Source organism: Tamandua tetradactyla, chromosome 8, assembly GCF_023851605.1.
Source record: "Tamandua tetradactyla isolate mTamTet1 chromosome 8, mTamTet1.pri, whole genome shotgun sequence".
NCBI classification, from domain to species: Eukaryota; Metazoa; Chordata; class Mammalia; order Pilosa; family Myrmecophagidae; genus Tamandua; species Tamandua tetradactyla.
The window spans coordinates 85,690,376-85,715,739 of NC_135334.1; the positions used below are offsets into that span (position 1 = coordinate 85,690,376).

General features: G+C 36.6%; 1 protein-coding gene and 1 long non-coding RNA gene across 5 annotated transcripts in view; one reads left to right on the forward strand and one right to left on the reverse strand.

Moving 5' to 3' along the window:
• Positions 1-25,364, forward strand: part of LOC143644689 (uncharacterized) — a 96,331-nt gene that overhangs the window by 11,612 nt on the left and 59,355 nt on the right. The window contains exon 5 of the long non-coding RNA XR_013156819.1: positions 12,346-12,511. This is a non-coding gene — a long non-coding RNA (uncharacterized LOC143644689). The remainder of the gene's footprint in view (positions 1-12,345; positions 12,512-25,364) is intronic.
• ZBED5 (zinc finger BED-type containing 5) lies at positions 395-5,633 on the reverse strand. Of its 4 annotated transcripts, none has more exons than XM_077113993.1 (3): positions 5,412-5,633; positions 3,713-3,829; positions 395-2,681 (listed from the first exon to the last, which is right to left on the reverse strand). In XM_077113993.1, the coding sequence occupies exon 3, from the start codon at positions 2,543-2,545 to the stop codon at positions 461-463; it is 2,085 nt and encodes a 694-aa protein (XP_076970108.1). In that variant the 5' UTR covers positions 2,546-2,681; positions 3,713-3,829; positions 5,412-5,633; the 3' UTR covers positions 395-460. The 4 variants fall into 4 exon arrangements, with proteins under 4 accessions (XP_076970108.1, XP_076970106.1, XP_076970107.1 ...); XM_077113991.1 differs by having other exon boundaries at positions 395-2,686; XM_077113992.1 differs by having other exon boundaries at positions 395-2,718.

Sequence of the window (25,364 nt, forward strand, 5' to 3'; positions counted from 1 at the left end):
GAAAGAGCCTAGGACTATATAAGTCAAAGGGTTGAAAAGTGAGTAAGAGTTTGTCAGGAAGCAAGATGGAATCGGTTTTTGAGACTGGAAAGTATGAAACAGTGTGCTATGTTTAGGGAATGATAGGAAGTTCCATGTGATTGTAGGGATGAAGTGTAGGCATGGCTAGAAAGATGAGTAGGGATTAGATTCTGAAGAGATATGCTAATGGTACAAACTGGGACTGTTTCCTGTGGATCAGCATTTTCCAGGTATAACCATGAAACTCTTTGAAATTACAATGTAAAGAATACTAACAAGAATATGTTTAAATTTTTGATTCTTTAGCTTTCTTAAAATCTAGTACTAAAAATTGAATCATTTTATTTAAAAAAAACCTCAAAACATCTCAGACTAAGTAAATCATCTTTTATTTTCATCTTACATCTGGTTATCAAGAAACATGCAGTACCCTCTAATTTTAATGGGAACAATGTTTTTGTGTCTTTTTATCACATATCCGCTTAATATTAGGTGTAATATTGCTGAGTCGGATCCGCATATGAGGTGTGGCATCAAGTCTTTTCCTGTATTTTGTTTTTGTTGCAGCATAGTATGAAAACCCTGTTTCACACAGGTGCATTGTAGCAAAAGGAAGAAGTACACGAACTGCACGTCTTGCAATGCCTGGATACTCCTGAATTAGACTACTCCAAAAATCATTTAGTGAAAGTTCACTGAAATTTTGTTTCACTTGAGAATCAGATGTTAAATCAATCAGGCTCTCATAGTCCCGTGCTACTAATGAGGCTGGTTTGACAGTCACTGTAAATGGATTTCTAACCCAAGCATTACTGTCATTTGTAACAGGAAAATATTTTAACAAAGTAGAGCGCAAGCCCCTTAGGTGCTGCACAATGGCACTGCAAATATCTTTATCAACTGTAGAATTAATTTCAGTCAAAAAGTCACTGAGTGTAGGAAAACAATCAAAGTTTTCTTCTTCTACAGATGAAGCCCAAAATTCCAATTTTCTTAACAATGATGACATTTTATCAAATACTGTAAAAACTGTCACATTCTTTCCTTGCATTGACAGATTAACCTCATTTAATTTAGTGAAGATATCTGCGAGATATGCCAGTCTTAGTAGCCAAGATGAATTTGTTAAACAATCAGATAGACGAAAAGCAGAATCCATGAAAACCAAGAGCTCACGACGAAGCTCAAAAAGTCTTACAAGAACTTTACCCCGGGAAAGCCACCTCACCTCTGTATTTAGAAGAAGTGCTGTGTGCTGAGCACCCATTTCTTCACATAAAATTTTTAACAGTCTGGATTGATGTGGTCGAGCTTTAATATAATTGATTATTTGTACTGCCTGATCTAGCACATTTTTCAGAGATGTAGGCATTATTTTAACTGCCAGTGCATGTCTATATAATAGGCAGTGACTACTGGTGCTTTCAGGCGCCACATATTTTATCAGGGTGACAGCATCGGCAATTTTCCCATCCATTACCCTAGAAGCATCACTACAAACATCAACACATTTTTCCCATCTGATTTCATGTTTCTGCATGAAACTGTTAATGCAGTTGAATATTTCTTCACCAGTAGCATTACTTTGCAAAGATTCACATAACAGTAAGTCCTCCTCAATAGATTTGTTAAACCTATAACGGACAAACACAAGTAGCACAGCAAGTCCTGAAACATCAGCAGATTCATCTAGCTGCAGTGAAAACCCATCACAAATCTTCAGTCTGCAAACAAGCTCTTCTTCAATGTCAGCAGCTAGATCCTTAATTCGACGTGCAACAGTACTGTTTGATAGCTGTACTGCATCTATTTTTTTACTATATTGTTCATCAAACATCCGCATCACTACATCTTTTGCACAAGGCTTAATAAGCAATTCTCCAATAGTATGAGCCTCTCCACTCAGTGCTATATGGTAACTTACATTGTATGATGCCTCTGTAGCACTTTCATTGTCTGTATTGACAATTTTAGGTGTTGGGGGTTTACTGTTTTCAGGTGAATCAAGATGTTGCTTGAAAAAGCTTATGTCTTTGTCTTTATATGCAGCATGTTTAGTTTCCAAATGTCTTCGAAGCTTACTAGGGGCTAAAGAGCTATTTGATAAAATTTTCTTACATAGCACACACTGAGCATGAGGAGCATCTCTATTTCCAAAGTAAGTAAATCCAAAAGACAAATAACTTTCATCATATTTTCTTCTTTTTGGTTTCTTACTAAAAGTTCTTATTTTGTTGGGACTGGACATAAATTTCACCCTAGAAAGCTCATCTTCTGTTTTTTTAGAAACTGAAGGCTGCAATTGTTCATCTTCACTTTGTATTATTCCAACCTTTTGATCATTTGATTCAGACACAATTTGATAACAAAAAGATTCCACTTCTTGTTTAAGACTTCCTTCTTTCAGCAATAGATCCATGGGCAATGAGTTTGTGGTACAAAACATGGTTAATTTAGAATAAACATTGAGTATCACAAATGTGTTCAAATTATAAGACAGGATACATAGGAGATGAGCAATCATCAAAGAGATGATATATAGCAACACATCAGTTAATTTGTAAATGTTGCCTATGCATCAATGCGCAGATGGAACATCATATGTTCGTGTATCAGATGATCTCTCATGCGACTTCCTGGTGTTCTCAGGTATGGCACACCTTTTCTTAAAGGTAGATTATCACATAAAAATAAAAGCTATATAAATGAGTTTAGTAGTCTTAAACTTATATTTTAAAATTAACTTTATAAAGAAAACCTATTGTTACCAAAAATCTTTTCTTTAGAACATGTATTTCACTTAGAATATGAATCTTCTATAAAATACAATTTAGGAACCACTGGGCTAAGAAATAATGGATAGTTAGAAGCATATTTCTAAGGAAGGGACCATGAGGAATAGGTCCCAAGCTGAAGGTTGGCAAACTTTTTCTGTAGAGCCAGATAGTAAATATTTTCAGTTTTATGGGTCATATAGTCTGTCCTATTCAACTTGTGTAGTTGTAGTGTGGTGGCAGCCATAGACAACACATAAAAGTATGGGCCTGGCTGTGTTCCAATAGCACTTTATTTACAAAAACAGACAGCATGATCATAGTTTCCTGACCCTGTCCTCCTACAGTTTGTAGTAGCTTTTTGATGCCTACTGCTACTGGACAGCTTAATTGTTGATCCTATTGTACAACTGAAGCCTTTCCTCAGGGTTACCAAAAATTCTGAGATAAGCTATATTTAAAATATACAAAGCTCATAATTTCGCAAGATAGGAATTCTATTATATCCTAAATACTGTATACTAATATTGGAAAATAAACTGTAGACCAAAAGTTAGCTACTATTTCCCTTGAGTTAAAATTACAAAAATGTTTATATTATCCAAATTAAGACTCATTCAAATTCATGTACATTTTTTACTGACTGCTCTGGACCTAAAGAAAACATAAATTCTCCCTTACTCAGTTTATTCTTCATATAATTTTTTTAAAAAGCATAATTAAGAGGAAGGTTACTGCAAATTTAAGGACCTTTGAAGAGTACTATAGCTTTAGAAGTCAAGGCACTCAAATTCACCACCTATCTAAATGTAGCTATTTTTTATTTGTTACGATCTGGCTACAGAGTAGGCTTTGCATTCTTATATTAGATCTTGAATCAAAATGGTTCTCCTATTTACAGGTAGAGGGTAAGATACCTGAAATGAGAAGCACTCCCTCTTGTAATCACACTCTCCACCTTGGCAGCTTGAAATGTAGAATCTTCAAAAGAATAAAATTAAAGGATGGGGTAGAATGGGGAGTAACCAAAAAGCCTAAAATGAGAAAAAGCATTAAAATTAGATACTGGGGTAACCAGCAGAACTACTATAAGCCTATAAGATATCTATCAATATAATTTATTTTAGATCCAGGGAGTAGAAATGACTTCACCGCAATGCAGATCTTGAACTGAAAAAGAAGATGCCTAGCATAGTAAAGATGCTAATACTTTCAACCAATATAATAGTCTGGCAATTTCACCCTTTTGAGATGCTCTTCTCCACCCCCTGACGTCTTAGAAATATATATATTTTAAAAACTAAACCTAATTTTAAAACGTACAACCACATCTTATTGAAAGTAATCTAAAATGGAATTAATCAAGATGGAACTAGTACATGAAATGTGCCTTTTTTCCCATAATCACTTTCCCCCTCAATAATCAATCTTTTACCATTACAATTATTTAGTGAACATTCTTTACCTTGTGCAGGTAACTGTGCTAAGTGCCTCATATTGATTACCTTATTTAATCCTCAAAAGAAACTTAAGTTAGGGACTATTAACCCCATTTAAAGATGAACAAATATATGCAGAGAGGTTAAGTCACTTGCTAACACAGCTTGTAAATGAAGACCCAAGAATAGAATCCAAAATATTCTAATGTAGAACCCATGTGCCTGGCCATTACTTGTGTGTTCTGAATGCTCTTAATTCCCCAAGCACTAAAAACATCTGTTACCAGGATTTGGGCAGTGCAGACAGATAGGATAAACAATAACAATGGTTTACAACTGTCAGAAAGTCAAGCGTATCAACTTGGCAGAAAGTCCTACTTCTCCATTACAGAACAAGGAACTTTTGGAGCTGCTGGTACAACTAAAACGTTAGGATCCCTCTTCCGTGCTGTCAGAGGACACAGCAGGGTAGGAAGCTTTGTTTTCAGGAAAGAGGGCCTCTTTTCCCACCACTTCAGAGGTACCTCCCCCAAATCTTTCGAGGACACGGTCTGAACTCCCTTGAGAGTTAAGTTTCCAGTCCACTCTCTGAAAATGTGCTGTTTTAAACAAACAAACAAAACCCCTCATCGTTGTCTCTCCTTTGGGTAAAACTGACAGCGCAATCTTCCCCCCCCCCCCCCCCCCCCCCCGCCCCTCCACTCTAAGGCAATTCCAGCTTTTGAACGGTACTCTTCGGAGCGCAGGGTAGAAGCGTAGTCCAGCCCTACAGGCTAGGCAGGACGTGGATACGGATACCCCTGTTAGCGAATCATCGCCCTTTTAAACGGACACCCCAATAAGCATCCCGGGCCAGATATCTCTCAACATTTGTCCCAGGTGCGCACTGTCCGCGGGAAGCCACCTCTGGGGGATCGCTTCCTGTCGGAGCCCACCCTCGCCTCAGAATTCTCCCGCGGGCGGACGCCTTATTTAACCCCATGAAAACCTCTCAGCACCCAAAGCTATCTTTTAATGTCATCTGCATCAGCGATGGAGAAAACGATCATCTCTGCGGCTGGGCTGCACAGCAGCGCCGCGGTCCCCAGCTGAGTCTGCGGCCGCCATTTTCAACAGCTCAAGGCAGCGGCCATTTCAGAGCGCACCACTTAGCCGCGGTGGCGGCTCTGCTCCTCACCTTCACCGAGGCCTGAACATGGTCAAGAGCCAGTCGTCGCGGACTGGAGAGTGGGGGGATAAGGAGGAGGAGGGGAATGGAAAACAAAACAGAGGAAAGAAGGATTCGGGTATAGGGTGATGCTCTCAGTTCACGGATAGCTCCTATACCACCTCCATAGAGATCCGATTCGCGGCTGGCGCGGTAGCTAGTCTGAAGATAAATTTAGCACTCTGAAACACCCGAACCCTATAGTTGCCACGAACGATTCCTTTGCTGCCCAATCAGCGCCAGAGTTGCTTCTCGCCACCAATCCGCGCTGAGCAGCGGGGCGGAACAAAAGGAAAGTACCAGGCTCGGTTGAGGCACTGTCCAGCGGTAGCATCCGTGCTCTATTTGCCGGGGCTGTAAGGCTAAGCTTTACCCTGTGTGAGGCGATTGTTCCCAAACTTCCGTAGACCCAAGTCAGCTGGGGCGTTTGTTTAAAGTGCAAGTTCCTGGGTGGTATTCGATATAGTTTGTGATCCTGCAGGTTTGGACAGGAGTCCAGAAAACTGCATTTTCATAACCCCTGGAGCCTTGCACAGGCGGTTGTGATTTGTGAGGAGTCGCAGTTCCCCCAAAGCGTACAGATCCCTTCTGCTTGTGTTTTTACTTCTTTGTTCCCCGAGTTCGCACCCTGGGGCCAGATTACGCAGCTACCACCTCTTTTCCGTGTTTTCCTCCTAGAATCCGGGAAGAAAACCCGCCCTCATTGCTAAACCACTTTCCTGACCAAGGCATACCAGGAGTCCTTGGCGTCCCAAGTGAGCCCGTGGCTGTGCCTGACGCTATCCTGGATGCTACTCCGTCACGGGCCCCATCGCTCCCTCCAGATATCTGCCCTGGGGTGACCCCCAAATGGGGTTGGGGAGCCGCCGTCCAGGAATCTGTGTGGAAGGGAGCGTTTCCGCGGAAAGGTGAAAGAGTCCGCGTTACTTGTCCTTGCACCCTCTCACAAATGACACCCTCACTGAAGGAGCCCGGTCACCTTCTCTGGAATACTCATTTTGCGAGCTGCAGGATCTGGGGTTTTAAAGTCATAGTTCTCCTAATCCCCTTTCCACTCGCTTTTGAAAGTACAGCAAAAGACTGCGGGCTTGAATTTCCATTTCGTATGAGATCCTTCGTAGAGACCGCGAGTCGTTTTTTTTTTTTTTTTCCAAACTGTCATCTGGAGATATTTATATTTATTGATGGGAATTCGTTAAAGTATGGGTAGCATTAAACAGTAGGTCTCATTTTTGCAGTATTTTTGCTGCTCGAGGCCGCATAGGAATAGCTAAACGAAAATTGGATTGTTTTCGCGAGCCACACTGACACAAAATTCCCAACTTGTGATCCAAAGCAAGGAGGGGCGGCTTTTTTTTTTTGTTCTTAAATATGCAAGACTTCAAGATGATGCTTGATGAAGGGCACTTTATCAGAGGCCCATGCTTCTTCCATAGGTAAGCAAATCTCTTAACGTGTTGAAAGAAGCCTGACCCTCAATTTAGCACAGTTTTCAAAACTTCGTAGACTGAAAATCGAAGCCAATGAAGGTTTAGACTCATTTTCGATGTCTCCATGTCTTTGCCCTATAATAAGTTGTCCATATGTCCTCATTATTTTAAAATTATTACTTTTAAATCAGTTTCATTTGAACTTTAACTACAAAGGTGGATATTATTATTTTTGGGATTTGAAGAGCAAAGAATTTCATTTTGTAAATGAATATTCTTAGGAAGCTTTGTTAAGCTTCTTAGGAGTAATATCTCATTTTCATAGTATTTTATATTTCAGAAAAAAATTTACATGTATGGTCCCGATATTATCTTCGTGCAGTGGTTTACATCTTCATGAACTGGGGAAACCCAAAAATGATAGGAAGAATAGTGTTTAAACGTTCAATAAATGTAAAGGGTAGGACTTAACTTAGGTACTAAAATCTGAACTTTTTCTGTAATGGTTTTGACGACAATGTAGAACTCAATCAGACCAATAATGATGATAGCTAGTATTTATTCAATATGTAGTATGGGCTAAGAGCTGTTCTATGCACTTTTTTTTTTTTTTGCATGGATAGGGACCAGGAATTAAACCTGGGTCTTCAGCATGGCAGGCGAGAACTCTGCCTGCTGAGCCACCATGGCCTGACCCTGTTCTATGAGCTTTTAATATTTTAACTCATTTAATACTCACAACAACCCTGTCAGATGATTTTCTCCATTTTATAGAGGAGGAAATAGCATAGAGAGGTTAATAACTTGCCCAAGCTAATTGTGGCAATTGCCCAAAGCTAATTGGTGACAGAGCCTGGATTAGGTTCAATGCTGGTTATGGGGAACTATAAGCCATGTGTGTATCTGTGGCATGTGTGTACAAATGTAGGGATAACCCTCTTATAAAATAAGATTACAGTAATGTAGTGGGTAAGCAGGTAGAGCCTCACCATTGGAAAGGTACCCAGTTTCACTCTGCAAGTGAAATCATTGCCCTCCCCCAATGTGGGACATGACATCCAGGGGTGAAAGCCTCCCTGGCAGATGGGAGATGACTTCCAGGGATGAGTCTGGCCCTGGCACCATGGGATCAACAATGTCATCCTAATCAAAAGGGGAAAAAGAAGAGGAACAAATAAGATATCAGTGGCTGAGAGAGTTCAAATAGAGTCAAGAGGCTATTCTGAAGATCACTTTTATATAAGCTTCAACTAAACATTGCTAACTTTCATAACTTGCTAACTCCAACCAATTTCTCCTAATCCTAAAGCACACTTAGGGTATTATATAAGATTCTACAAAGGTTGCATGCACGAGGCTAAGTTTCCAGAAATATGCAACCTCCCAGTGGGTTCCTGGACCACATGAGTCCAGATAAGTTCTGGTCCAGTCTCTCCAGAACATCAACTAGTTCCATCCCCCCACCCCATATTATCAACTTCCCCTTCCAACACGAGGAAGTTAGATTGGGTGTAGTCTAAATATCCCTAAAGAGTGGGAGAAAGATCAAAGGGGATGCAGAGAAGGTAGAGCTTAACAAACGAGTATGATTGCTGAATCATTATATTGAAATTTATTTCATTCTCCAGTATCTTAGAGCAGTTAGAAGTAAAAACATAAAATTGTAGAATTGTAACTCATAGCAAACTCTGAAATCTATACAACTAATTGTTGTGATGTGCTTTGAAATTTATTGCTAATTTTTCACAAAAAAAGAAAAAAAATTTCTTCTAGCTTGCAGTATTTTGAAGCAACTAGAAGGAAAAATCTGAACTAGTGGCATGGTAACCCATAGCAAACTCTGAAATCTGTTCTGTAACTACTTGTTGAAATATACTTTGAAAATCATTGCTTTCTCTTTCTTTTCTTTGTATATATGTTATATTTAACAATAAAAAACATTTTAAAAAGTGAAAAAAAAAAAAAAAGGTACTCAGTTCACTTGAGGTTCAAGTTAAATCATCCTGGAATTAGTGGCAAGAATTTCCACTGATAGCCCAAATTTGCAGCCTCAGTTGCTGTAGGAGAGCTGAGATGGCAATGCTATTCACCTTAGTTGGGTGAGTTAATTTTTGTTGCAGTTAGGTTTGTCAAAAGCAAATGATGTATTCTGTAGGCATCAGAGTGCCCCACCCTGGCCTTTATACCCTTCCTCACTCAATTAGCACATTGTGGACTGCCCCAGAAAGGGTATGACTGTAGTTGAGAAAGACCTTGAGTAAGCTAACAGCTAGAGTCTGCATGAAGCATCTCCATGTCTGCCACAATTTTTTTTTTTTGCATGGGCAGGCACACTGCCACAATTTTTAACCTTTAATAACAAGTGGAAATTAATAAAGTTTCATTATATTTGTAAAAGTTATAATACAGTTATAGGAAAAAATTTTCTAATCACTTTGTGGTAGTGTGTGCATTGTTAGCTTTTAGGATATATGAAGCATTTAAGAGAATTTTGTGACCACATGTTACATGTTCGAGGTTGATTTATTGGTATTGGATTTGCATGAGTTACATAAGTGCTTATAAAGATTTCACTGACTAGGTGTCAGATATATTGCATCTGTAATGGCAATTTAAAATGTTTAAGAACATTTGATTAAATTTGCAAATGGTGTTAAATATTTAAGGAGTATTTACACAGTGAAACTTGTGAATTAATTAAACAATAGTCAGAGAATAAGTGAAAGTAAGGTCCTTGGTTTTATAAAAAGACTACCAGATTTATCAATAGACTAACAAGATTTTTAATTGAACTTAAAGTCTTAAGAAATACAATATTGTTATTTTAACATATTTTGCTTATTATTAAACTAATCATGTCTAGAAATAGTTTTTATTTGTTAATTTGTATTCACTCTTTGGACTTTCACTATTCTTTCTGTGCTCATTGATTCTCAGAAATATAAACTCAAGCCCTGACTTCCCACTTGAAGTTCAGTTCGAAATGTTCAATAACCTATAGACTTTCTGTTCAAATACATACCAATAGCTCAGGTTCAGAATGTTTAAAACTTAACTATCTCTCCAATACTTTTTCTTTCCCAACGACCAAATTTTGCTGAAGATTTTATTTCTTTTAAGATCTGAAGCTAACAAATTTGGAGTCTGTAGTCACTCTTAACTCACCTTCAGATCCTTTATATACAGGCATCAAATTGTTACTTTCATCTAATGATTCTTATATTCATCCCCTTCCCTCTATTACTCTTGAATCTTCTCCACCCTAGGCCCAAGAAATGTTCCTTCTGAATTACTGTCACAGTCTTGCTAGCCTCCAGTCTTTTTCCATTTAATCAGTTTCCATTTAACCCTTCTACCATATTTTAGAACCTTCAGCAACTTTTCTTCTGTATGTTGGCACAGAATCAGAAAACTTTGAGCTGAAGAGAAAATCTTAGGAAATAATGCAATGTTATCCCCCTTTTCCTCAGCCTTATAGAAGTAAAGAAGGAGTTCCAGAGCTATCATATGACTTTCTTTGATATCACATTGACAATTAGTGACAAAGCTGAAATAGATACCAAAGTGTAGGGAGCATATCTTAGAATTCTTTTTTTCAATCTTCCATTGTTCTGAACATCGAACTGTTCATTTGGGAGGCATATTGCAAATATTTGTTAATATATAAATTAATCTATCTTTGACTTTTCATTAACAAAACCTCATTCTGTTGCAAGTAACAGAAACCCAAATTAAAGAAGTATAAACAATGAAGTGATTTTCTTGGTTCATATTACTAGAAAACCCACAGGTACAGGCATGGGTGGATTCAATGACTCAAATGATTTGTCAGGGCTCTGCCTTATTGTCTATATCTTGGTAAGTCCTCTCAGCTGTACAAGGCCTCTGGCATCCCAAAATTTGTGCAAGAGAGAACATATTCCCCAACAGCAATGGTAAAAATGTTTCCAGAAACGTATTCAGCTCAGTTGGAGTTTTGTCTGGGAGCTAAACACATTGTCCAGGGAAGATGTACTCTGAGAGGCCAGCTTGGGACATATATCTTCTTTACTTTTGATAATATGAGATTACCCTGATTGACCACCAGAATCTCATGGGATAGATGAGGGGCAGTGTCTAAAAGGAAAGGATTCTGAGCAGATAGAAAAGTGGGAGGTATCCACTAAATTTACTTTACTTACCTTTCATATCTTAGCCACCAAGAAATCCTTTGTTATGTATCAATTTATCCACTCATTTCTTTCCAATCCCACTGCCATCAATTTAGTCCCATTTCCTATTATTAATCTCCTAACCAATCTCCTTACTATCACCCAATCTCTATCAAATTTATCCTGCACACAATTAAGCACTCTATCTAAAATATTAAAATCATTCCTCTATGTAAAATACTAGTGGTCAATGAGAGGGAGGGGTAAGTGGTATGGTACGTATGAGAATTTTCTTTTGCCTTTTTACTTCTTCTGGAGTGATGCAGATGTTCTAAAAACTGACCAAGGTGATGAATATACAACTTTGTGATGATATTGTGAGCCAACATGTATGGAATATATGTGTGTGAAGATTTATCAATAAAAATATTTAAAAAATCATTCCCCTATGCAAAGTTATTCCCAGTGATCAATGGCTTGGCTTGGAATTCAAAGTTCTCATTAACTTGGTTTCACGTCTTAGTGGAGGTACTAGGTGGGAAGTGAGGCAGCTAAAAGCTCGATTGTCTGGAGCTCTTTCTCTTCAGTTATCAGTCATGTGATGTCTAGATTAATTGTTCTGGCTTGAAAGCTCAAATTTGGTGTATTCACTTTTTGGTTTTTAATTTTTATCCCAGCAGTACAGGTACAGAGCTTAAAAATTCAAAAAGCACTAGAAGGATTCTAAACAACAGAAAAGAAATTCCAGGGCCTCTTGTTCAGATGCAACCACGTAACTTTTTAGGCTATTTCTTCTGGTATTTACCTCTGTATTTCACACACACACACACACACACACACACACACACACACACACGCATATGACCCATCATCATTCTGCCCCCAAATTAGTTCACTGGCTCAATCTTTCATACCCCAATATCAGAACCCTGAGTGAGTAATCTGATTGCCCCAAGTTATATTTTCTCAGCAGGTCACGGGCCACTGGCCACCCTTCATGTGGGCTGATGTTAAGTCAAGTGCCCACTCTGAACCATTGTTAGAGCTGGAGCAAGATGGGTGGGTGCTCTAAATTGGCTAATATTGTTGTATCTGATTTTAACAAATAGACTTAATGCACTCAAGTCCATTCCAACTCCCTTCTAGCATGCCTTAATCCTTGAGGCTGGAAACACAGAGACTACATTTCCCAGAGGTCCTTACAGTTTGGATTCCACATGAAACCTAGTTTTTGCTAAACTGATGCACCTTAGGGAGATTTGGAAGATACAAGTGAACATTCTAAGACAAAGGTTATATTTCTGTTTTTTTTCCCTCTGGCAGCATGCTTACTGAGGTGTTGGTTTCCCTGAAGCAGCTCTTGGAGAGTTCCCAGCATTCATCCCTAATTTTCTGAGTGATGAGAGATCAGGGAGCAGGGCATCCATTTTGCTGATTCAGACCATGGCAGAGTAAACTGCTAGAGGTGGCTTCCTGATTCCACAATTCTGTAAGTGTTGGCAAAAGCATAGTGCCCATGTTGAACCAGTTCTGTGATGGTGTTCTGGAAATTGTTCCTGCAAGTGCAGCCTCAAATCCTGTTTCTCTGGTCTTTACAGTGATTTTATAAACCTCTAATATTTTTCTAGTAAAACCTTTTCTGTTTCAATTTAACTAGAATGAAATCTGTTATTTACAATTGAATACTGACACAGCTTTCAAAAGTATTTTTTAAATATTTGTTCAACACTTACTTGATTAGATCAGTTGGGGAACTAATTTTCCATCAATTAAAATTATAGTCAGGTAAAGAGTCATTTATGCTTGAATTATACTTACTGAAGCAATGTCAAATTTTTTTCAAATTTCCTAAATATTTATATTTCAATTTTTATGTATTTTATTGAGATATATTCACACATCATACAATCCATTCAAAGTATATAGTCAGTGGTTCATAGTAGCATCACATAGGTGTGCATTCATCACATGAACATTTGCATTCCTCTAGAAAACGAAATTAAAAGAAAAAAGAAAACCCCAAACAGCTCACACCCCTTACTCCTCTCTTTTATTGACCACTAGTATTGCTGTTAACTCAATTTTTAAATTATTATATAATATAACATATATACAAAGCAAAGAAAGAAAGAAGCAATCATTTTCAAAGCCCTCTTCAACAAGTAGTTGCAGGACAGATCCCGGAGTTTGCCATGGGCTACCACACCATTATCTCAGATTTTTAACCCAATTTTAAACTTACAATAGAGGTAGGTTAACTAAAACCATGCAGTATTGACTATATGTATTTATGATTCTATATAGCTATGGAACAAAGCAAAATATCCAGAAGTAGATCCATACAAACATGGGCAACCAACTTTTGTTTTCAGTACAGTTATACAATCATTGTCAAAAGTCAGGGCTATTGGATTGAAGCTCAACAACTTCAGATATTTTCTTCTGGCTATTCTAAAACAGTGGACTCCAAAAAAGAAATATCTGTATAATGAGTGAGTAGTCACAGTCATCGTTAAATCCTAATGTCTCAGTTATACTTCCTTGCTCCCATTTGATCTTTCTCTCAATCTTCAGGGATATTTGGGCAATGACGATTTTAACTTCTTCATGCTGGAAAGTGGTATTGACCTTCTGGGGTAGAGGAGTGAACCTATTTATTGTTCTTAGAGACAGAAGTGTCAATATTTTGAAACAATTTGAAAATATATTTCACAATTTTCTATGTTTTATACACTCTTTTCACTTTTCTATTGCAATTTTTCTGAACCAAACACCTTTGGAGATGTAGTAAAATTCTTAAAATTTATATTCTAAAATAGATAACTAGTTCCTGGACAAAGGCACTGTGCTATGAATTATTTGTTTCAGAATTAGTCTGCCTGCTGAGTTTCACAAATTCAAAAATGCAAGATACAAAAGCATAACCAACTTAGCTAGACTGAGGAGAGTGGTGAGAAATACTGAGTGCAGGCTCTGGAAGAAGACTAGCTTCAAATCATATCTCTACCATCTGCTCCTTGTGCAGTCTTGGGTACATCTCAATTTATTTGCCTGAAAAATAGGTTTAAAAATAATAGCCGTATACAATAGTTTCTAGGGATAAATGAAATAATACATGTAAAACACTTGGTATAGGGCCTGTAATCATAAGCATCCAATAAATGTTAGGTTATTACTCTTGTTCTTAGTTTCCACATCTCTGTGCTGTGTTTCAAGAAGAAGCAACTTTACATTCCTCCATTTATAAGAATTGACATCCAGCAATTTGAGTTAATTGGCTCTATAGTTACTAATTATTCCAGTGATATTTCATTTCAGTATCCCTCAAAGATTAATTAGTTGGATAACTGCCTAACAGCCTACCCCTTCATTCAGTTCTAGCTGTATTTAAGAAAGAGCAGGATCATGTGAGCCTGAAGTTGGGGGCAGTCCACTCAGAAAAGGATTGTGGCAGATACTGAAGTAGGTAACATCTCTAGTACAGTCCTCCTTAATTTATAAAAGGCTTAAATCACTGTCATTTTAAATCATGACATATCGCACAAATGTCACACACACTCCTTTTCTATACACTGCAGTTGAGAGCTATTGGTCCAGAGGAAACAAATTATTGTGCCCAAAATTGAGAGGCTTGAATATAGTAAACCAAATATTTTCTCACATGTTGCAGGCAAGGAGCATACTTGTATCGGGAACTAAGATTTCAGACAATAAAAATTTATCTGGAGTTTCATACTTTACAAAGCAACTTCACAATCTCCTTATTTGAAGCTTGAGACATTACATTTAGTTAAGTAGGGAGGTATTCTTGTTTCCATTTACAGATGAGGAATCTGAAGTTTAGAGAATTTGTTATACTTTTGCATGGTCACACATATAGTTACTGGCAGAAGCGGAACTTGGATCAATTTTCTTGATTTGAATTAGTACCTTTTATGCTTTCTTTCCTTAAGAAAGTTTTCAGAATTAGGATAATGTGGTTATAAAGTACTTCTTCTAAGTTACTGATTTTAAGCTAAATCATGTGATCAGAGCTGTCATTTGTAAAAACACGATGTTCTTCTGGGGTTGTCCTCTTATAGAAGGTGAAAACTAAATCTTTCTCTCTTACTTTCTTTGGAAGGTTGATGTTAAACTTTTAAAAGCCATCTCTTTAAAATGAACACCAGACATAGGCAATTTTTAAAGCCAAAGTGAAGGTTTGTAAGTCATTTAAACACTCAATTATTTGAGGAGAGACTGAAATGCCAGGAGATGGGGTTATTTATGGTGCCACTCTGAGAGCCAGTATATATATTTATTCGTATGAGAGTGGAATTCTGGCTCTGGATCATTTCCTGACTTGTTTGAGAATCTAGGCAAGCCATTAATTATGTCTGTATTTTGGAATTATACCCTTGCCGCAGAGGTGTGCTCTGTGAATAAATGAAATTCTATTTGTAAATCTTGTTTAAATTTCTCTGATGAAAGTCATATTAGTGTTGATAGTTGTGAAGGATAGAAATGCTTGAAATAAAGAGTATGTTATCAGTGCTTTGAATTTATGCAGTATCATACCCCTTAGAAGCTTTGAGCTCCTCCCATGTAACATCTCTTTAAAAAATTTGTCATTGCAAACATTCACAAGAAATAGTTATTTTTGAAATTTTTTGACTACAGAATTTTTAATTTGCTGAGTTGAACAAAAAATATAAGTTCTCATCTTTTCCCATCCTATTTCCCTCACTAAAGTTAATCACAGATAATAATTTTGTGTATATTGTTTCATACTTTAAAAAATTGTTTAGTGTTTTTTTCTTTCCATACTTTTTAATATATATGTGCACACATTCAAGTGCATAGAATTGTTTGATATAAATATTTTATAAAATATTCTGCAACCATTTTGCCCTTATAAAATATGCCTTGAAGAAATTTTCATGTCAGCACATGAAACTGTTTTGTTTCTAATAGTCTCATAGTCTCCCACTTAATCATTCCTTTATAGATAGATTCTTAGATTGTTTTTAATTTTTAAGTATTAGAAACAATACTATAATAAATGTCTTTGTATATACATTTATGTGCATACATGTGTGCACCTCTGTGGGTTAGATTCCTACAGTGGAATTGATGGCTTAAATTTTAAGCCTTATTGAGTAGGTGTTAAGTTGTAAAGAGTGTACTGATTTACACTTCCATAACAGAACATAAGAGGACCTATCTTCCCATACCTTTGCCAGTGTTGTTTTGTATATTATCAATCTTTTAAATTTTTGCAATTTGAGAGATTAAAAAATACTGTTTAATTATATGCATTTTCTTGATTACTATTGAGTTTGAGAATTTAAAAAATATGTTTATCAGCCATTCACATTTATTTTTCTGGAATTGTCTGCTCAGAGGCTTTCCCATTTTCCCTATTGGGTGGTTGTTCTGTTTCTTATTGATTTGTCAAATCTCTTAAAATATTGTGAATATGAGTGCTGTCTTAGTTGTATTTCTCCCAGTTTGCTGTTAATCTTTAAAAAAATTTGTTAATATTGTTTTTTTTTGCTGAGGGGAAGTTTTTAATATTTATGAAATCAATATTTTTCTCTATAGCTTTTGAATTTGAATCTTGCTTAGGAAGGAAAGTTTTCCCCATTCCTACCCTAAGATTATGAAACCAACTATCTTCTTTTATTCTATTCTTTGATAAAGCATCAAAGACTCTTTAATCCTTATGGAGTGTATTATTCTTTTTATCTGTGAATATTTACAACTCTCCCTCATTTTTGAAGGACAGTTTTTTTTTTTTTTGCCAGAAAAGGAATTATTGGCTGACAGTTTTTCCTCTTTCAGTATCTTAAATATATCATATCAATGCCTTCCTGCCTCCATGGTTTCTGATGAGAAATTGGCACTTAGTCTTATTGCATGCCTCTTGTATGTGATGAATCACTTTTCTCTTGCTGCTTTCAGAATTCCCTATCTTTGGCATTTTGATTAGTGTATGTCCTGGTGTAGGTCTATTAGATTTATTCTGTTAGGAGTATGTTGCACTTATTGGATGTGTATATTCGAAGTCTTTGATGAGAGTTGGGAAATTTTCAGTTATTATTTCCTCAAATATTCTTTCTGCCCCCTTTACCTTCTTTTCTCTTTCTGGGACACCCCTGGTGAGTATGTTTGTGTGCTTCATGCTGTAATTCAGTTCCCTGAGATCCTGCTCAATTTTCCCCATTATTTTCTCTCTCTCTGTTCTTCTGTTTATAAGATTTCATATGTTCTATCTTCTAATTGGCTGATCATTTCTTATGCTGTTGTAGGTCTCTAGCATAATCTTTCTTATTTTGCCTTTCATTCCTATAAGTTCTGTTATTTTTCTTTGCATGTTTTCAAATTCTTCTTTATAGTTCCCTAGCATCTTCTTAATATCCTATATCTCTTTAGCCATATTTTCTTTCATCTCCTTGAATTGACTTAGGAGATTTGTTTGAACATTTTTGATTAATTGTTCCAAATTCTGTGTCTCCCCTGACTTTAATTTGTTCCTTTGACTGAGACATATCTTTTTGTTTCTTGGTATGGCTTGTAATTTTTTACTGATCATCTAGTGACCTGATTATCTATTTTTTATGTGTCTCTCTCCATATATGTATTTCATTATCTATACATGCACACATAAAGAGGGAGATATGTGATATGCATATCATAGGGGAATTTGTTCACAATTTTTTTCTTTTTTGAGGGGTGTTGGTGGTGCATGGCCTAGGAATCAAACCTGGATCTCCTGCATGGCAGGTGAGAATTCTACCATTGAACTACCTTTCTATCTGATTATTGCGATGAGTTTACTCTGATGGTCTATTTCTTAGTTTTCAATTAAGTATTAACTCCCTAGTCCCAATCCCCACTTTGGTTCCTGGTAACCTGTATTCTAATTTATGACTCTATGAATTTGCTTATTCTAATTATTTCATACTAATGAGATAATAAAATATTGGTCCTTTTTGTCTCTTTTATTTCATTCAACATGAGGTCTTCAAGATTCATTCTTTTTTAAGGCTGAATAATATTCCATTGTATGTGTATTCCACATTTGTGTATCCATTCATCTGTTGATGGATACTTGGGTTGCTTCCATCTTTTGGCAATTGTGAATAATGCCACCATAAACATTGATGTGCAAATATCTGTTAGAATCCCTGCTTCTATTCCTTAGGGTATAATACCTAGAAGTGGGATTGTGGTGTCATATGGTAATACTAAGCTTGACTTTCTGAGGAACCACCAAAATGTTTTCCACAGTTGGCTGTACCATTTTACATTCTCATCAACAATGAATGAGTGTTCCTATTTCTCCACATCCTTTCCAATATATTACTTTCTGTGTTTTGAATAGTAGCTATTCTAGTGGGTATGAAATGGCATCTCATTGTGGTTTTGATTTACATTTCCCATTGGCAAATGATCTTGGGCATCTTTTCATGTGTTTTTGTCCGTCTGTGTATCTTCTTGGGAGAAATGCCTTTTCAAGTCTTTTGCCCATTAAAAATTTTGTTGTCGTTGTTGAGTTTCTTTAAGTATTCTGGAAATTAAATGCTTATTGGGTATGTGGTTTCCAGGTATTTTCTCTCATTCTGTAGTTTGTCTTTACTTTCATGATGAAATTCTTTGATGTGCAAAAGTTTTAAATTTTGATGAGGTTCCATTTATCTATTATTTATTTTGATGCTCATGCTTTGGGTGTACAGTCTAAAAAACTATTGCCTGAAACAAGGTCCTGAAGATGCTTCCCTATGTTTTAGCAGTTTTATAGTTTTTGTTCTTGTATTTAGGTCTTTGATCTATTTTGAGTTAATGTTTTATATGGTGTGAGGTAGGCATCTGCCTTCATTCTTTTGCATATGGATAACTATTTTTCCTAGCACCATTTGTTAAAGAGATTATTCTTTCTGTATCGACTGGACTTGTACCTGTCAAAAATCAGTTGACCAAAGATGTGAGGGTTTATTTCTGAACTGTTAATTTGATTCAGTTGATCTATATGTTTGTCCTTGTGCCAGTACCATGCTCTTTTGCTTATTGTAGCTTTGTAATAGGGTTTAAGATTGGGAAGTGTGAGTCTTTCAAATTTGTTCTTTTCAAGATAGTTTGGCTATTCAAGGACTCTTACCCTTCCATATAAATTTACTGATTGGCTTTTCTACTTTTGCAAAGAAAGTATTGGAATTTTGATTGAGTTACGTTAAATCTGTAAATTGCTTTGGGTAAAATTGACACCTTTGTGATGTTTAGGCTTCCAATCCATGAACACAGAATATCCTTCCATTTATTTAGGTCCTTTTTTATTTCTTTTAGCAATTAAAAAAAATAATTTTCCATGCACAAGTCCTTTATATCCTTAGTTAAATTTATTCCTAGAATTTTGATTCTTTTAGATGTAATTGTAAATGAAGTTCTTTTCTTACCTTTCTCTTAAGATTGTTCATTACCAATGTATAGAAACACTGCTGGTTGTGGCGTCTCGATCTTGTACCTTGCCACTTTGCTGAATTTTTTATTAGCTCTAGTAGCTTTGTGTGGATTTTCATAGGATTTTCTGCATATAGGATCATGTCATCTGTAAATAGGGAAAGTTTTACTTCTTCCTTTTCAGTTTAGATGACTTTTATTTCTTTTTCTTGCCTAATTTTGTCTGGCTAGAATTTCTGGTACAATGATGAATAACAGTGGGACAGTGGATGTCTTTGCCTTGTTTCTGATCTTTGAGGTAAAGTTTTCTTCTTTCACTATTGGGTATGATGTTAGCTGTGGGTTTTTCATTTATGCCGTTTGTTGTGTTGAGGAAGTTTCCTTTTACTCCCAGTTTTCTGAATGTTTTTTAAAAAATCAGGATCAGTAAAAATGCTTTTATCGTTAAATATAACATATATATAAAGGATAGAAAGAAAAAGCAATGATTTTCAAAGTACACTTCAACAGTAGTTACAGAACAAATTTCAGAGTTTGTTATGGGTTACCACGCCACTATTTTAGATTTTTACCTTGTAAATGCTCCAAAACACTGGAGGCTAGAATAATTTTTTTTTCTTTTTTGTGCAAAATAATGTAGATACAAAAAAGCAATAAATTTCAAAGCACATCGCAACAGTTAGTTGTAGACAGATTTCAGAGTTTGATATGAATTACAATTCCACCATTTCAGGTTTTTACTTCTAGCTACTCTAAGATACTGGAGACTAAAAGAAATATTAATATAATGATCCACCAATCATACTTGTTTGTTAAACTCTACCTTCTCTGTGTAATTCCACCATCACCTTTGATCTTTCTCCCACTCTTTAAGGGTATTTGGGCTATGCCTATTCTAAATTTTTCATGTTGGAAGGGGCTGTTGATAATACGGTGTGGGGGTGATGGAACCAGTTGATGTTCTAGAGAGGCTGTCCCTTCTGCATTTCAGGACTTATCCGGTCCACGGACCCATCTGGAGGTTGAAGGTGTCTGGAAAGTTACCCTATGCATGGAACCTTTGTAGAATCTTATATAATACCCTAAGTGTTCTTTAGGATTAGCAGGAATGGTTTTGGTTGGGGTTTGGCAAGTTATGATAGGTAGCAATGTCTAACTGAAGCTTGCATAAGAGTGGACCTCCAGAGTAGCCTCGCGACTCTATTTGAACTCTCAACCCCTGATTCCTCCTTTGTTACACTTCTTTTCTTCCTTTTGGTCAGGGTGGCCTTGTTGATACCACAGTGCCAGGACCAGACTCATCCCTGGGAGTCATCTTCCATACTGCCAGGGAGGCTTTCACCCTTGGATGTCATGTCCCACATTGGGGGAGGGCAATGATTTCACTTGCAGGGTTAGCATATATATATATATGGCGTCATGTATAATGTCCAAAGTCAACAGTCCATCAACACTCTCAATTTTGGATAATCTCACTGTTCCCAAGAAAAAGATAACCAATAAACACACTATCACACTAGATAGAAAATCTAAACCTCTCCTTAACTTTTGTTCCTCCCTCCATTACTTATATATATATATATATATATATATATATATACAGAGCGAGAGAGAGAGAGAGAAAGAGAGGCCACATCTGAGAAAGTCCTCTGGAAATAACTCTTAGGCATACCTATAGGTAGGCTAAGTTTCCCCACTACATACATAAGCTTCACAAGAGCATGCCAAGGGCTTGGCCTATGGATTTGGGTGTCCCTAATGTTAAGCAGAGTATCCAGGGTTTCTCTGGTGGTAAAATTAATAGTTTCATATTTTTTCTCCCATCACTCAAGGGACTTTGCCAATACTTTTTGATTATCTGCTTAATATACTCTGCAGTGTATCCAGACGTTACATTAAGGTATACAAGATTAATGGCCCTTATTCTTACTCTGGGTTCCCTGTGTTTGGATTGTTTAAATGATCTATCCAGACAGATTAAGTTGGATTATGTGCTACAGAAAAATTAGGTTCTGGACAAAATAAATCTTTCTTCCTTTGGTCTCAAACAGCAGATGAGGCTCTAAAATATAGGCAATATCTTCTTTACCCTTGTATTCTGTATTACCTTAATCATGACCTTCATTCTTACCTCTAAATACCAGGTTATATATATATATAAAACAGCCTCTCAAAATCCAGAAATAATAATTACCACTCCAGACTAAAAGTGACTGCTAAAAGAGCTTACAATCTAGGCCCCTATTTACTTATAAGTATTTTCTAAATGAGACCATACAATAACTGCTATTTTGTTTCTGGCTGATTTTGCCTCAACAAATATCCCACAGGTTCATTCACAATGTTGGATGCCTCACAACTTCATTTCTTTTTGTAGCAGCACAGTATTTGATCTTATGTGTACCCCACTTCTCAGTCAGTACATCCTTCAGCCACCCCATTCCTTAGGCGTCATGCATAATGTCCAAAGTCAACAGTCCATCAACACTCTCAATTTTGGATAATCTCACTGTTCCCAAGAAAAAGATAACCAATAAACACACTATCACACTAGATAGAAAATCTAAACCTCTCCTTAACTTTTGTTCCTCCCCCCATTACTTACCCTTGGTGTTGCTGTGGTACTGTTGATGTTTTCCTGTTGAACAGAGCCCATAGAGTGCAATAGCAGTTTCCTCCCATATCCCAAACTTATACACTCTTTGTATAAGATTCACACCTTTGAAAGTTCATGTAAGAACTTATTTGTATTTCTAGTGTTAATCAGTGGGACACATGGGTCTATAAAACCCTTTTCAATCATGTTCAATTCAATATGGCAATATTACTTATAGACTCACTAGTGAACTGCCTTTATTTCTATCTTTTTCCTTACATTTGAGTTGAGCTCATTAGCTGACCATTCACCCATCTCTAGCTTCTGTGTATCTCTAGCTTCTGTGTATCTCTAGGTCCCCTATATTCTGTATTATAAGCCTCTGATTTTACCTTTACCATGGTCATAAAAGTGGAATCACACAGTATCTAATCTTCTGTGTCTGGTTTATTTAACTCAGCATTATGTCCTCAAGGCTCATCCATCTTGTCATGTGCTTCAGGATGACATTTCGTCTTACTGATGCTGGGTGCTGGTTTTTGTCAAAACCTTTTCTGTATCAACTGAGATTATCATGTGTTGTTTTCTCTTCATTCTGTTATTTTGGTGTATTACATTAATTGATTTTCTTATGTTAAACCACCCTTGTATACCTAGGATAAATCCCACTTGATCATGGTACATAATCCTTTAATGTGCTGTTGGTTTCAGTTTGCTAGTATTTTCTTGAGGATTTTTTGCATCTATATTCATAAGTAATATTGATTTGTAACTTTTGTGTGTGTTACCTTTATCTGACTTTGGGATTAGGGTAATTTTGGCCTTATATATGAAGTTAGGAAGTGTTCCCTCCTCTTCAATTTTTTTAGTAAGAATTTGAGCAGGATTGGTGTTAATTCTTCTCAGAATCTTTGGTAAAATTCCCATATAAAGCTATCTGGTCTTGAGCTTTTTTGGTGAAGGTTTTTGGTGACTGATTCAATCTCTTTACTTGATATTGGTCTGTAAAGACCTTCTATTTCTTCTTTTTTTTTTTTTAAAAAAATTTTTATTAATTAAAAAAAATTACAAGAACGAAACACAAACATTCCCAACACGTATACTCAGCAATTCACAATATCATCACATAGTTGCATATTCATCATCATGATCATTTCGCAGAACATTTGCAGCAATTCAGAAAAAGAAAAAAGATAACAGAAAAATAAAACAAAAACAGAAAAAAAATTTTATATACCATACCCCTTACCCCTTGCTTTCATTGCTCACTAGCATTTCAAACTAAATTTATTTTAACATTTGTTCCCCTTATTATTTATTTTTATTCTGTATGTTCTACTTTTCTGTTGACAAGGTAGATAAAAGGAACATCAGACACAAGGTTTTCACAATCACACAGTCACATTGGAAAGCTATATCATTATACAATCATCATCAAGAAACATGGCTACTGGAACACAGCTCTACATTTTCAGGCAGTTCCCTCCAGCCTTTCCACTACATCTTGGATAACAAGGTGATATCTACTTAATGTGTAAGAATAGCCTCCAGGATAACCTCTTGACTCTGTTTGGAAACTCTCAGCCATTGACACTTTGCCTCATTTCACTCTTCCCCCTTTTGGTGGAGAAGGTTTTCTCAATCCCTTGATGCTGGGTCTCAGCTCATTCTAGAGTTTTTCTCAATCCCTTGATGCTGAATCTAAGCTCATTCTGGGATTTCTGTTCTATGTTGCCAGGAAGGTCCACACCCATGGGAGTCATGTCCCACGTAGACAGGGGGAGGGTGGTGAGTTTGCTTGCTGTGTTGGCTGGAGAGAGAGGCTACATCTGAGCAATAAAAGAGGTTCTCTTGGGGGTGACTCTTAGGCCTAATTTTAAGTAGGCTTGACCTATCCCCTGTGGGGTTAAGTTCCATATGAACAAACCCCAAGACTGGGGGCTCAGCCTATAGTTTTGGTTGTCCACACTTCTTGTGAGAATATCAAGAATTCAACTTGGTGAAGTTGAGTTTTCCCCTGTTCTCACCATTCCCTGAAGGGGATTTTGCAAATACTTTTCCACTCACTGATCAAATCACTCTGGGATTCATCAGGGCATCACCTGGACAAACCAACAAAATCTCATGTCCTATACAAAGTTCTATGTACTTAAAGTGTTCAACCAACTACCTACATAAGTTATATTAGGAGGTGCACTAGTCAAAGTATAAATTTGTACCAAATAAACATTTTTTGCATTAATCTCACACATAAATTGAAATTTAAAAATATTAATTACCATCTATTTTCAGCACCCTGCAGTAATGACATTCTTTTGTTCTTCTCATGCAAAAACATTTTTTAAATTTGTACATTTAGTCACTATCATTATACACTCTAGGCATTCCTAGATTATACCATCTCAATCTTTATCATCTATCTTTCTTCGTGATTTCATTTATGCCCCAGCCCTGCTCCCTCTATCATTCTCATATGCAGCTTCATTCAGTGTTTTAACATAATTGTATTACAGTTAGGTAGTATTGTGCTGTCCATTTCTGAGTTTTTATACTCAGTCCTGTTGCACAATCTGTATCCCTTCATCTCCAATTACCCAATTATCTTACCCTATTTCTATCTGCTGATGGTCTTGTTACCAATGAAATATTCCAATTTTATTCACTAATGTCAGTTCATATCAGTGAGACCATACAGTATTTGTCCTTTTGTTTCTGGGTAATCCCACTCAGCATAATGTCCTTAAGGTCCATTCATGTTGTTACATACTTCATAACTTTATTCTGTCTCATAGCTGCATAATATTCCGCCTTATGTAAATGCCACAGTTTGTTTAGCCAACCGTCTGTTGATGGACATTTTGGCTGCTTCCATCTCTTGGCAATTGTAAATAATGCTGCTATAAACATTGGTGTGTAAATGTCCATTTGTGTCCTTGGCCTTGTGTCCTTTGAGTAGAGACAGCATATAGATAGGTCATGTTTTTTAATCCATTCTGCCAGACTGTGTGTTTTGATTGGAGAGTTTAATCCATTAATATTCAGTGTTATTACTCCATGGGTAGTACTTTCTTCTACTATTTTGCCTTCTGGATTTTATATGTCATATCTAATTTTCCTTCTTTTTACCTTTACTCATAGTCTTCCATTCTACACTCTTCTCCACGCCTCTCTCTCCTGTCTTCATATCTGTCTCTAGTGCTCCCTTTAGTGTTTCTTGCAGAGCTGGTCTCTTGGTCACAAATTCTCTCAGTGATTTTTTGTCTGAAATTGTTTTAATTTCTCCCTCATTTTTGAAGGACAATTTTGC